We start from the raw sequence: 15,412 nt of genomic DNA, 5'->3' as shown, positions 1-15,412 counted from the left end.
AATACACGGTTCGTGGCTGCCGTTCTTCATCCTCGGTCACGCTCCACATGATCCGCCCATCGTGCTCTCTGCGCTCCACGCCTTCTTGTGCCAACCGGTTCTGTCGCGAACACCAACTTTGCAGGGTTGTTGTCCGGCATTCTTGCAACATGCCCTGCCCATCGTATCCTTCCGGCTTTGGCCATGTTATGGATATGCTGGATTCGCCGTAGAGTGCAGCCAGCTCGGGGTTCATCCTTCTCCGCCACATACCGTTCTCATGCACACCGCCTAAGATCGTCCTTAGCACGCGTCGTTCGGAAACTCCAAGTACTTGCAGGTCCTCCCCGAGCATGGTTCATGTTTTGTGTCCGTAGAGGACCACCGGTCTTATTAGTGTTTTGTACATGGTGCAGTTGTTGTGTGGGTGAATCTTTTTAAACCGCAGCTTATTCCGGAGCCTGTAGTAGGCCTGACTTCCGTTGGTGATGCGCCTTCGAATTTCACGACTCACGTTGTTATCAGCCGTCAGTAAGGATCTGAGGTAGACGAATTCCTCCATCACCTCGAAGGTATCCGAATCTATCGTAACATTACTGCCCAGGCGAATCCGGTCGGTTCCGCCTACCAGCACTTGACCAGACTTTGTTTTTGAGGCATTTATCACCAGTCCGACCTTTGCTGCTCCGCGTTTCAGGCGGGTGTTCATCTCTGCCACCGTTCCAAACGTGTTATCCGCAAAGCACACAAATTGACCGGGTTTTGTGAAAATAGTTCACCGGCTGTCGCATCACACCGTCCAGAGCGATATTGAAGAGTAGGCATGAGAGTCCATCACCTTGTCGCAGTCCCCGGCGAGATTGAAATGCAATGGATAGTTCACCCGTAACCCTTACGCAGTTTTGCATACCGTCCATCGTTGCTTCATCAGTCTAGTCAGCTTCCCAAGAAAGCCGTTTTCGTCCACGATTCTCCATAGCTCTGCGCGGTCGATACTGTCGTATGCCGCTTTGAAGTCGATGAACAGGTGATGCTTTGGGACCTGGTATTCATGGCATTTCTGGAGGATTTGTCGTATGGCAAAGATCTGGTCCGTTGTCGACCGGCCGTCGATGAAGGAGGCTCGATAACTTCTCACGAACTAATTCGTTTTAGGTTACAGACGACGTAAGATGATCTGGGATAGCACTTTGTAGGGACAGCATTCAAAATAGTGATCGCCCTGAAGTTCTCACATTCCAAATGGTCGCCTTTCTTGTGAATGGGGCATATTACCTCTTCCTTCCACTCCTCCGGTAGCTGTTCGGTTTCCCAGATCCTGACTATCAGCCGATGCAGACAGGTGGCCAACTTTTCTGGGCCCACCTTGATGAGTTCAGCTGCGATACCATCCTTACCAGCTGCTTTGTTAGTATTGAGCTGATGAATGGCATATTCAACTTCCTTCATCGTGGGAGTTGTTTCCAGTGTCGAAAAAAAATCAGCACAATGATGTTCAATTAGTGCGAAAACGAATGCAAATAAACAAACACAGTTACCCATAGACACAAGGCCAAGAATAAACATGACAAAGAAAGAGACGAGACAATGAAAGTGGCGTCTTGTGATGTCATCCACTGTAGTTGAAGTTTGGTTCAGCTGAACTTCAGCTCGATGAATTCGAATATGAATATTTCAATTTGGAATTGATTTTTTATGGTTTTAGGCATGCATATACCGATATGTTACCCAAATTCAATGCATTATAGTTACTTTTGATGAGTGATGCAAAATAACTGCATTTTTTGCTTCTGCATCGTGCTTAATCAAAACGAATCAGTTAAAATTGAAAATACTGACTTTAAGTATCAGTAGGTGGTTGAAGTTCAGCAGACAGCGGTCAAAAGAATTTCGAAAGCATATATTTCGCTGGCACCGCTGAGTGTTGATGCGAACGACCGTAATTTGACAATTGCCGACACTGGATGGTTCATTTCAGTCCTCCGCTGCACTGGTGTCTCGTCGTTTCCTCCGTTGCCGTGGTCTTCCGTGCCCACGTTCTCCACGCCATTCTGGTGCTGATCGAAGTGCTGCTTCTACCTTTCGATCACCTCACGTCAGTCCGTCAAGACGCCTCCGTCCGGATCCCTGCACATTCCGGCTCGCAGTACGAAGCCGTTGCAGGATGCGTTAAGCTTCTGGTAGAACTTCCGTGTTTCTTGTGAACGGCACAGGAGTTCCATTTCTTCGCACTCTGCTTCTTCGAGACGGCACTTTTTCTCCGGAAGAGGCGGGTCTGTTGTTTTCGCTTCTGTTTGTAACGTTCCACGTTCTGTCGGGTCTCTTGCTGCAGCACTACCGCTCGCACTGTGTTCTTCTCCTCCAAAATCGTTCTGTACTCTTCGTCGGACCATTCGTTCCGTCGATTCCGTTCCACGTACCCGATGGTGCTCTTGGCTGCGTCGTTGATGGTTGCTTTCACTGTACTCCAGCAGTCCTGTAGAGGGGTCACATCGAGCTCGCCCTCGTCTGGCAACGCGGCCTCGAGATTCTGCGCGTATGCTGAGGCGACATCCGGTTGTTTTAGTCGCTCTAGGTTGTACCGTAGCGGTCACCGGTACCGTACATTGTTGATGACGGAAAGTTTTGGGAGCAGTTTGACAGTTAATGTCGGAGAAGTGCCGTCCGTCAATCAGAACGTGGTTGATTTAAGATTCCGTCTGCTGTGGTGATCTCCAGGTGTAACGATAAGGGAGGCTGTGTTGGAAAAAGGTGCTACGTACCCGATCAGAAAGGCATAACAAAATAATAACCGATTAAGTTATTTATTTCAAAGATTTTTCATAACAGAATGAGTTATAAAATTCGCCGGTTATGTGTTAAAATAACAAAAATTATAACTGAAATTGCTCTAGTCATAACATAATTATAACAGGTCTTGATACAATTATAACAAGCTTATAACAAAATAAGATATAAAAAATCAATCAAATTATATCACATGTTGTTATAAAGCAGTTATAAATATATTGGGTAAAAATTAAGTAGGGTAAAAATTAACTCATTTTTGGGTAATCAATTTTTAGAGTGAAATTTTATTTTTAGTAAAAAGTTACTGGCATCAAAAAAACTTAACACCCAGTGATTCGAACCTATGACGGCTAGAACCTAGAACAGGAGCTCGTCGTTTTTACCAGTGAGGCCATCACAGCACTTGAAGTGAGGGGCGATATATGCTGAAATGGTTCTTCACATTGGTAGCTCCTCTATAAATAGACTCGCTGATCCAACATACCGGAGAGGGAAAGTATGACGTCATTATACCCAGTTATGACGTCACCATGCACGTTACTACAGCCCATTTAGTCCCTCAGCTTCAATGTCGTGTGCGCTCGTCGTGCACTAGAGCCAGCGTTCACAACCTCGGAGCTGGAGCCCACATCGCTGTACCTACGCGAATGGACGTCACATAAAACTGTTTTTAATACAGTTGATAGCAATTATATCTTCGTGTTATTATCTAAGTTGAACAGATAACTAATGACTTTCAAATAGTGAAAAGTGTGTAACTAAGCACTAGTTGCGCCAGCGTTTATTTAAATGTTTAAAGCGTTTTTTGGCATGTTTTATTTCATTATTATTAATTAATAATATTACTTCTGCAAAGTTGTTCAGTAGTATTATGACGCTTAAGTGGTGAATGTTTGAGTAGGAATATCCACCGCAAATTCTTGCAGGAATATTCCCTTGGAGAGGAATTTATGAAGGAATTTTTAAAAGGATAGAAAAAAGCATTTCCATAATGACTCATTGGTGTAATTGTCGATAAAATTTGTAAAGAAACCTTTTGATAAAAACTTGAAGTAATTTGTTTTCGAACACAGAGCGTCCAGAAAATCCAAAGGGATATCAAAACACTTCGTTTCGCTGTTGAACTGAATATTTTATTAACTTTAACAAAACAACTTCACTTCATATGCTAGTACATAACTAATTCGATCGGCAGATATGCATACACAGATTATCTATGCGGAAAAAAGCTGTAGTTAATTGTAGTGATAATCACAACAGAGACTGAGTGACCACATACTAAAAAAAAATTCGAAGAAATTGGAATTGGATTGAAAAGTTTAACTTTTAAACTAAAACTTAATTAATTACTGAGATCCTTCAGAATTTTTGATGGATTTTCCCTGATGGAGAATCCTTTGAGGATTTTTTTATGCATAGGCTGAAGTAATTTGCTAAGAATGTCTCAAAGAATCTCCCTTTTGGATTCTCTGAAGAAATTCTCAAGGGACGAAATGTATGTTGGATTTTAAACTTAAGGTAAACCTTACGGGAAATCCCTATCACGAATGATCTGTATACCGTACAATTGAACTCATATTAGTAGTTTAAGTTGAGAGCTCCGACAGATCAAAGGCGACGTGATCTGGTCGGTGAAATATAATTGGTGGATTGGATTGTGTTTTCGTGTTCCATGATCAGAGATGATGTTTCATAGGCGTGGTTTACTTGGGATCTCAACATGTATATGAACTAATCTTCCAACAAATCCTGGGGGCAAAGTTCTTTGGAGAATTCAAAAAGGAGGTCATAGAAAAAGTCATGGAGGAATTATTGAATTCCTTAGAGGAACAATACGTGGAGGAATTTCTTATGGATTTTTTGCAGAAATTCCTGGAGGAAACATTTGAAATTTTTTGGAAAAAAATCTCTAGAGGAATTCCTTGGAGGAATTACCGTAGAAATATTTAGAATCATTGGCGCCATCTTAGGGGTGGGGGGGTGCAAGCATGGTTTTGCCCCCCAATATTTGACGATTTTTAGATTTTCCCATACAAAAAATCAGAAAAACCAGGCTTTGCCCCCCAATAATTTGAGCAAGTTGGCGCGTCTGTTTAGAGTAATTTTTTGTAGGAATCATCGGAAGCCTTTCGTAAGAAATCCTTGGAGAAGTAGCTGAAGAATTCTCCAACCCCAATTTCTAGAAGAACTCTAGGGTAAATCTATTTTAGAACTTTTGGAGAAATATGGGACGGGCTTGGTGGTCTAGTGGCTACCGCTTCTGATTCGTATGCAGAAGGTCATGGGTTCAATCCCTGGCCCGTCCTTTTCATCCTACTTTGTATCTTTCTATCCACTTTCTCTCGCTCTCTCTTCTCTACATATACAACTCATGTATATTCATATGTTCATAGCCATCGCTAGAACCAGAAACGAATTGAAAAAAGTCGTTTCTCTCCCTTCCAACTTCTACTCACAGCACAGTGTATATATAACGCCTATAAGTTATGCAACCAAAGCGTGCTGTGCCGCTTGACCTTATTCACCTTAATCACCACACAATCTATCACGAACACTATAAATAACCCTTATCCATGGATCGCATCACCGACCCAACGGTGACTCCCAGATCTCCCATCCTTTCCGTCTAACAAATACCCCAGTCCGTGCGGGTTGTGGGGACGCAGAGTGCTCTCGGTCTCTAGTAGCAACAACCAGTACACTCTAACATTCCTTTCCCTTCCCAGCTGACTATAAGGACTTGGCCGGCGCCGTTATTGATCAAATATGCATGAGCTGCTAAAATTGCACTTTGAGAATAAGTGGAATGTCCCAACCCTTATTCAGTTGGATCTCAGTGCAATTGGTACCAGTTCAGATCAATCACGGAGGAGCAACCATTGACATGTATAGTCAGAATTGATCGATCGTTTAGAACTTTTGGAGAAATATTTGAATATTTGACTGGACAATCGTCAGTAACAATTCACGTAGGAATCGTTGAGAAAACTCTCGGAGAGATCTCTGGAAGAACTTCTAGTGAGCTCCCTAGAAGACCAAAAAGAGAAATACTTTTAATATCTCTAGAAATATTCCCTGAAAGTTCTCCGTAGCCATCCATAATAAACATTCAACCTGTAAGACATGTACAAAATCCTGTAAACAAATGTAAACGCCGCAGTTCAATTACATATAACATTTTCCACTTGAGAGCCAAGGACTTCTCAACAACTTCGCTGATGAGTGATGATCCGAACTTCCTAGGACAGCAGAATAATGAGATTTAACATATCAAATAGCTCGTAGTAGTGAAATTGTGCGTACAATTTTACACCATTCGAGAATTTCAAGAATTATGAACAACTTTACTGAACATACGAACTGTGCAAGTGATCTGGATCATGATAAGAAACATTTAAAATTACCCAATATCATCACGTAATGGTGGAGTTGCTTACCTCATTTTCCACCTTCCGTATTCATAAGCTTTCTGTACAAATTTGATGAAGACATGACAATTGTGTATTTTCTAAACACAATGGCGCCATACAGCGGTTAATTTTTGCACTAAACATTACCAAAAAATATTGATTAGTTACACATTGCATTTTAAAAATTATTACTGAGTTTGTTATAATGTTGATGTAATGATGATCAAATCCCATATTCATTTATTGTAACTGACTTTGTTAGAACCTTGAAATAATACAAACTAGTTTTCGTACCGATTTCAACAAATATATCTAAATATAGCAAACCTTGATATAGATATCAACCGTTGATATAATTATGTTATGTTTTTGTTATGCCTTTCTGATCGGGTATGGCCATGTTTTTGGAGGCGGCGAAATCAATGAGTCGTAGGTAGTTTTTATTTGTCTGCTGGTGAGCGCTGAACTTTCCATTCATCGGTCTGAATTCCTCCACCTAGCCTACCTGAGTTTTTAAATCTCCTATGATGATCTCGACGTCATGGGTTGGGCAGTGGTCATACTTGCGTTCGAGCTGCGCGTAAAATCATTTTACCCATTTTACGCATTTTACGCCCAGCTTGAACGCGAGTACTTGCTTATACTTAGGCCGTTACAAATATTTATTTCACTTTTTGTCCCACCACTCTTTGGCTGGTCGAGGGGGTTATGTATGCAACAAGTTGCAAAATGATTATTCTTTCAGCATGAGTCGTACATTTATCCAACGAGGCTTGCCAAGCTCATGCTTGTTGGCGTAGTATTTTGTTTGATCAGATATACCTATAGGCTACATCAGGCGTCACAAATGATCGAGCTCCCGTTGTCAAACAGTTGTGCGCAGGCAAAAACAAAAGCAGATTCAGCAGCTGCCTCTACACTTGATTTGTAGTTCGAATCGGAATTGAAATCGTCCTGATTCGGATTCGTGCTGCTCAGTAGATGAAGAGGCAGATGCTGAATCTACGTAAGGCACGGTGATATGTAAAAAGTGCGTTCGAGCAAAAGTGCCGAAACGTGCTACTTTTCAGCACTCTTAAAAGTGCCGAAAAAGAAGTACTTTTCGGCACACTTGCATTAGTTGTGAAAAGTATGCCATTTCAACATACTTCAGTCAACTGAAACTTTTCACAACGTTATTGCAAAAAAAATAATAAGCTTCCTGGAATTTAAACCAGAGCTTTTGTAAGAAAAGTAGTCCAAGAAAAGAATTTTAAGCTTAAGTTCGATGAAATGCCCTCATTTAATACTCCATAGTTTCCAGCTCTAGTACAAGAAGAATCACAGTATGTAAGTACTGGGATAGTCGTCTAATTTCAGTCGAGGATGACTTATCCACGTCAATGTAATGAGGGGAAAAGGAGAAAATGATGATGCAATTACTCGTCCACTGTAGACCGTATATACCAATGCTCTACATAGTTGAAAAAACATGCGAAGAAATTCAACATCTCAGCTCGAAGTAAACGCATACATATTACCGATTGTAGGCTGACTACCTTTGTGTGTTTCCTCGATTTATCCTGGTAATATCTACTTGTACATCTGCTCAAAGTTAAACGGAGTGCTTTGCTCAACTCAAATATCGCAGAGATTCCCGTCATTCGCAATGCTTTCTTTTTCGATGCACTCATCCCTGGAGAATGAAACGTTCAAATTTGCATTCTCTCTCGTTTATTATAATCACCTTCCCCCATAGAAGTTCATTATCAAAGGTACTCTAGCAAAAGCTCCGCACCGAAATTCAATCCGTGTGCCCCAAATGACGCTCGATAAAGTTCTGCAACCGCGACGTAGAGCGCCACCGCCATTGTCACTAGTGTCGTTGGGAAACGGTGCGAAAAGTGAATCCTTGAAAATCACCATCAGACCGGGTGCTGATGAGTCGCCTCGCAATGGCAACAATGAAAATAAACTTCCACGTTCGCTAAAACCTCAGCCGAGCCCGAGCGGTGGTGGTGCCAGCAACAATTGCAATAACAAACCTAATCAAAACAATAATTACCGTCACGCGGCCGCAAGTGGCGGTGAAGGACGATTGTCCGACGTGGGGACCGCCAGCGCCGCCGTAGGGATGGAGGCCGTTCCGCAAATTAAAATCGTTATTGATGATACCGAGCTGGATCGGCGACGAGCAGATAACAGCAACAGTGGCCAAAGGATGGCAGCGAAGGAAACGGGTAGTGGTGGGACGGGTGAAGTGGTTTCCTCGCCGAGTTTGCTCACTCCCAGCAGTCCGCCGGCTTCGTTCTGGGGCTTTGGGTTCGGCAATGGGGACCCTGCTGGGAACGAGGATAGTGAAGATGAAGTTGGTTTTGCTGTGGAATATGAACTGGACGAAATGATTGGATCGACGAATGATGACGATGTGTATAGTGTGCTGGATGGGGATCATCATCATCATCATCATTTGCAACGACAGCACCATCACCATCATCATCATCTTCACCTTCAAGAGGATGAACTGGACGACGATGATGATGATGAGGACGACGATGACTACAGAAGGTTTGATTTTGATTTGCGTACTTTTTGCGAAATTAACATCAAGTGAGTCACTACATTACTAACGTCAGAATCATTCATATATCTACTTTTATCGTAAACAATGTTGATCATGTAGAGTGAACATAGGATACATGTTATACTATCATCGAAAAAACTTCAATAATGTTTCTTTTCTTTTCGTTTCAGGTAAATTATACTGAGAGACCATGCGAGGCAAGGAGCATTGAGGTTTTGTGAGTATGTACTATTATATCATGATGTATTCTTATCACATTATCTGTTATCAATATGGAAACAACTAATAGATTTTTCTCACCTTATTTCCTAAATAAAACACCAGCCAATAAAATAAAGTTAGACAGAAGAATTTTTTAACATTTTTTTTGCATTCATAATTTTACTATCTTGTTTTTGTTTTATGATTGATTATGTTCTATTAGCAATTTCACATATATTGAAAACACTGATTGTTTTACCTTCTCATATAGATTGTGTACACATTTGTCATATTTTGTTGGCTAAGGGCACCAACATGTTTACTTTAGACTTGATCCATATATCCAAGCTTGAACTTTTAATTATCTAAAAGAAAAGCCCAATGAAACATTTTTGAATTAACCCTTATGTGGCCGACAGGGTACCCGGGTACCCAGCGCCCAAAAGCACGGTGTAGAAAAAAGCAAAAAGTTTGTCGGACACATAACGGTTAAATACCTATTTTTTTTAACATAATTGGAAGTGGTGGTTAGTTTCAAAAAGTAAGTTTGAAGCTATGCAATTTTGAATCGTAAATGTTACCAAATTAACTGATCGGGTTAATTAATGTTCCATCACACTCCTTCTAGAATAGTATCGCACCAAAACCATGGGAACTCGCGTCGCAATGCAGTAATGTTTTTGTGGAAGAACAAAATAAGTCACCTTTTTATGCTTTAAAAATGCTTTTAAATTGGGATGTGGCCTCGTGGTAGCGAGGACCACACGTTCGCTTTGTATGCGGATGATCATGGGTTTAATTCCCAGCCGCGCCACCAACAACTTTTCGCCAAGCCGATACAATCGTCGATTGACACTATACCTCTTCCGAACACATGATAAAACCGTATAATTGCCCAAATGCATATTCCAAATTCAGGAGAACGTGCATTTGGAGCCGACCAACTGATAACGATCCATGGCGATACGAGAGGAGTCCGGATGGTTCAATGGTTGAATAGCATTTGCTATGGGATATGCTACATTTTCAGAAAATTCCCAGAAATCGTCTTTAATTCAAATCAATCATCGTTCTTTGTGGAGCATTTCTTGAATCACTCCACCGAAGACCACAAAAGGATTGAATACTTGTAAAAATAATTGTTTAATTATTAACAATTAGTGATCCGACGATTTTGTCTTTATTTATTTTTATTTTTTTTAAATTTATAAGCATCATTCCAGCTGCTGCTATTACTGAGGGTAGATATGCCTCTCGCCATTCTTGCAACAGCGGCACACACCACGTCTGAACTAGCAGATAATGAAAGTTCAATGTACATCGGGTTTCTTTTTTATAGAATATCCAAATTCATGCTATAATATCAAATGCAGAAACTTTTAAAATATTTCATCGGGGAAATATTGATTTTTTCTTTTTTTTTTTTAAAGCTGTTTTTCATACAAATTTGCATGAAATTCTCATTTTCGGCCAATTTCCCTCTCATACAAAATGTATGGAAAAATTTTCACCGAATATTTTGAAACCTTCTGCAACTGAAAATTTAGCTTGAATACTAATGTTTGGTGGAAAGAAACCCGATGTACACACTGCCGGATTTAGGCTTCGGGGGCCCGGGGCAAATCCTATGAGTGGACCCCCAAAACCAAAATTTTGAATTGATAAACCAGGCATTTACGATTTTAAAACTTGTATGTTATTCGTATTTTTTGTATTTTTTCTGTTTTTTTGCTAGTTTTGATGTAAACTACCTACCACACAACTGTTTTGTTCATTCATGTTATTAATTTTTCAATCTTTTAGAACTTTTATCCGAATTTAAAATATTTATGTAAGTTTTATAACAAGGCCCTCAGTTAAAACATAATATGATTAAACATGGAGAAACTTTTGGGACGAGTATTAGAAGATTCAGATTGAACAAAGCGATCACGATAGGTGATCGCCAGCTGGTCATATACATTATTTATATAACCGTATGCGGCAAAAAGCTGAAGTTAATTGTAGTGGAATGTACAATAAAAGGGCCGTCAAATCTCAGACAGAATCTTTCGAGGAATTCGAAGGAGAAGACTTTGGGGAGATTCTGAAAGAAAATTTGAATGTATCAGATTTTCTTCTTGGGAGAAATTGTTCAAAGCGTAACGCTTTTTTGTATGAAAAACGTATAATTTTTGTATGGGCCGTAATGCTTGGCCGTACTCTCCCTCCTCTCCCTAGAGCGTTGCGTAATTATTGGACGGTACCTAGTAGGAATTCCAGAAGGATTTAGATGAGGAAATCTTTGGAAGGGTTGATAAAATAATAACTGAATGTATTTCCGAAGCCAGAATTACCACGGGAGATGTTTCCTAAGTAATTGTTGGAAGAATTCTTGGAAGAATAATTATGAAAATTTCAAAATGAATGCTTGGAGGCGTTCCTGAAGTTCCCTGAAGTTAAACCTTTTGAGAGTCACTAGCTTTTTGTACAATTTTGCACGAGACTCGAACTTTCTTGAAGGTTCAAAGTTCATGTCAAAAATCGTATATTTTCAAAGCACAACGGTAGCCATACAGTAGTAAAATTACGAAATACAGTATCGGACAATAAAAATGCACTAAAGCCGTTTTCCCATACAAACTAGTCAACTTTGGATTGCCATATCTCAGTTATTTCTCAACCGAATGTTTTAATTTTTCTGTGACGAACTACACAACATGTCAAATCTTAAAAACTATTGAAAAAATTCGGGGATAACTATTGATACAAAAGTTACAGATGAGGTACACCGGGGCAAGTTGAAACGGGTGGGGCACAGGGTTGAAAAAATCACATTCAATTGAATGACATTTTGCTGAACTGAATGCTTTAGGCATTCATTTTCAGCTCCGCTGTGAGATACTTGAAAGTGAACACAGAAAAACTCAACTACTTTGTGGACGTAATGACTCCACCATCATCAACACACGCTCTGCGCTGATGGATGCTTCATGTCAACAACGGCCGCATGAATGCGACTGGCCCATACACGGAGAGACGAAACTACCCAAAAGTGAGTTCTTTCCACCCAACTTCGGGGTTGCGTGCGTCAAGCCAATTTTGAGTTGATGGAAACGATGTTTTTGTTGGGTTGTTCCCGCTTGCTTCCATGTGAAAAAAATACCTAATTTTAAGTTTTTTCCACCCAACCGAAATTTTGACTAGGTTGTATTCACTCAAATTTGAGTACTGTGCTAGAAACTCAGTTTTGGCTTGACGCACGGAACTGCAAAAGTTGGGCTGTTTCTCTCTTCACTCTCTGACAACAACAGAAAGAGCGCATGAAAAGGGAGATGAAAAAGAACTCAAAATTGAGTTTAAAAGTACCTAATTTTGAGTTTTTCAGTTTCTCCGTGTAAGCAAGCGTGGTGAATTTTCTCTTTTGAGTGCCAATGACAGGGAAAATGTTGTTATTGAACCTCGCCGTCGCCACGATGTGAGCGACGAGAGAATTTTTATTCTCTTCTCCCCGCCTCCGTGAAGGAAAGAGGCTTTAACGTCAGAAGCGGTGTGGTGAAAAGACAAAAACAAAAACTCACATTCGTTACTTGCTTTCATTTTTTTGCAACCCTGGTGGGGCAAGATGAAACAGCGGGTTAACATGATGTTTTCTAATGATGATAAACAGTTTGATCGCCATAACATCTAGTTTTTGATTCAAACAATCTTTTAGCGAAGGATAAATTTCCAAATTGTATTGAAATCTATTTCAAAACTTCGTGTTTCATCTTGCCCCACCCGTTTCAACTTGCCCCGGTGTACCTTAGGTTAAATTTTGACAATAAAAATGCACCAGGATAAAACAATTAATAACAAAAAATGGTTGCGGCATAACTTTATGGTGTCTTCGGCAAATATGTTTCTTGTGTAATAACGAATAAATTTGCTCAACATGATTTGACTTCAGCATTTTTTGCTATTAATTTTTTGGTCTTGGTGCATTTTTTTTTGTCAAAATTCAACCTATCTGTAACTTTTGTATCAATAGTTATCCCCGAACTTCTTCAATAGTTTTTAAGAACTAACATGTTTTGTAGTTCATCAAATGCAAACAATCGGTTGGGAAATAACTGGGATATGACAATTCAAAGTTGACTAGTTTATATGGGAAAATGGCTTTGGTGCATTTTTATTGTCCGATACTGTAGATACTACCTATGATATATATATTGAATTCTTAAAATTATAACTGAGTTTGTAATTATGTTGATATGAAGATGATTCATTAATGTGCTTCGGGACTCTTGCCCCCCCCCCCCCCAAAAGGGGGGCCGGGGCACTTGCCCCCTTTGCCCCCCCTTGAATTCGGGCCTGAATGTTCATTTGATTTTTATAATATGCTGATTCAGAAAGGCAGTGAAATTCCTTCAAAGATTTTTTTTGAGATTTCTCCGTTAAATTCTCCCAGGACTCAGTCAAAGATTTATTTCGACATTTTTCCATGATTCCTTCATTGATCCTTCCCAGATTTTCTCTACGATTACTCTAGGATTTTGCCAAGGATTTTTTTAATTGCTTTTAAAATTCCAGAATATTTCCCGGGACTCCTTCTGGCATTCATTCAGGTGTTTCTCCCGAGATTTATTTTAGTATGCCTTAGGGGAATCCTCCTAACCTTTTATTAGACGTTTATTTCTACCGGAATTCTGCTTTTAATTTCTTCCAGAATTTTTCTCGGAATCCCTTCAGATATTTCTCACGGAATTGCTTACAGGGTATTTTCCGGAATTCCTTCATTGGTGTTTCCCGGGCTTTCTTCAAGGATTACTCCAAAAGATATTTCTGGAATACTGTCAACAACTTTTAACTGGATTCCAGCATTGGTTCTTCATCGGATTCCATCAGGGAACTGTTCTGGAATGGCTTCTAGGGTATTTTTCGGCATTTCATAAGGAACTCCCTTCGGGATTCCTTCGTAAATTATTTCCCGGGAGATTTAAGGTCTTTTTTGGAACTCTATCACGGATTATTTCCGAAATTACACTGCGGATTCCCCCACAACTATTCCTGGGTTTTCTCTCGGGATTCCTTTATGTATTTCTACCGAGCTTCTTTTAGGACAACCTCATAGGATTTCTTCATCGATTTAGCCAGGTTCCTATAGAAACTTATTTCGAGATTTTGGTTTTTTTTAGGATTATTTTAAAGATTTTTCTCCAAATTCTCTCAGGAATGTATTACCAAGATTATTTCTGAGGTTCCTTCCGTTTCAACTCGATCGGTGAAAACGTGGGCCGACGTTAATGTGTGGATCTCGGTTAAGTGGACATTTCAATTTTCAAAATGTCTATAAAATCGAAGCAAAAGCTTTTATTTTATTTTTATTTAAATTGTATACCAAAATGTACTAAAGCATATAAAAACTACATGAAAACTGAGTTGTCGATAAAAGTGTCGCAGTTTTTGGTATATATTGGTAATATTCATTAGCCATTTATTCGTACCGAGATAGTTGTTATGATCAAAATCTTTTGTCTCCAAAAATGTGTACCTATGGTTGATTCAAGACACAATAGTTTGAGCAATGGGCATATATGTTCAATAATGTTATTCGCATAGATGTCCCAAAAAATCAAAAAGTTCAGAAAATCATTCAGGGATTGCTTTGAAAAAGTCTCCGAGGATTTATTTACCCTACAATTCCTTTACGAATTCCTTCAATAAAACTTCTTCAAGAATTGCGTCATAAAATCTTCCAGGGAACCCTTCTGTGATTCCTCAAGGGGTTTTTCGGGAAGTAAAGAGACAAGCATTTGATAGAACGTGGTTACATGTTGTGCTGTATTTTGCGAACGTTGTACAGGGAATAGACAAAATGATCGGGACAGGCAAAATTTTCATATTTCAAAAAATGTTCAATTAGCCGTAACTTTTCGGAAATTGCATCAAATATTCTTAAAATGTCAGTGTAAGTTGTATCAGTGGACAAAATTTGGAAAATATCGGGCTATTCTGCACGAAGTTATAAATATTTTAGAAAAAAGGTAGAATTATCCGATAGACAACTTTGAGCTGTTATATCTCCGGATTCAATTAACCGAATGCAATGAAATTTTGACCATTAATGACTTTTATGTATGATGAGCTCTGAAAAACGTTTGACTCAATTTCAAATTATTTACACGAGAAAAAGTAATAGCAATTTCTTTTATTTTATGATTTTTAGTAAATTGGTCTATTTTTAATATGCATCCCATTACTTTTTCAATAAATTTCCGGCTATGTTTTTACTTTCTTTCAAAACATGTTTATATTTAAGACAATTAGGGGGAATTTAAAAGAACTATAATTAGAATATTGAATTTTGAAACGATGTTGAAATTTATTAAAACATGGTATTTTTATCAGCCCTGTCGTCGTAAAATTCGAGCTTCTTAGTCGTTTGATGGTGGGGTGGGCGCTGCTACACAAAACAGTTGACAAGGGCGCCAGCGAGTGCAAATTCGAT

General features: G+C 39.5%; 1 protein-coding gene across 10 annotated transcripts in view; it reads left to right on the top strand.

Annotated features, from left to right (window-relative positions):
* Positions 1–15,412, top strand: part of LOC109622630 (potassium voltage-gated channel subfamily KQT member 1) — a 601,129-nt gene that overhangs the window by 53,972 nt on the left and 531,745 nt on the right. For all 10 annotated transcript variants that reach the window (XM_062852911.1, XM_062852912.1, XM_062852913.1 and 7 more), the window contains exon 2: positions 7,918–8,726. In XM_062852911.1, the coding sequence (XP_062708895.1) occupies positions 7,981–8,726 (746 nt within the window). In that variant the 5' untranslated portion in view covers positions 7,918–7,980. The remainder of the gene's footprint in view (positions 1–7,917; positions 8,727–15,412) is intronic.

The sequence above is a fragment of the Aedes albopictus genome, chromosome 2, assembly GCF_035046485.1.
Source record: "Aedes albopictus strain Foshan chromosome 2, AalbF5, whole genome shotgun sequence".
Classification (NCBI taxonomy): Eukaryota; Metazoa; Arthropoda; class Insecta; order Diptera; family Culicidae; genus Aedes; species Aedes albopictus.
This window is presented reverse-complemented; position numbering and strand designations above follow the sequence as displayed.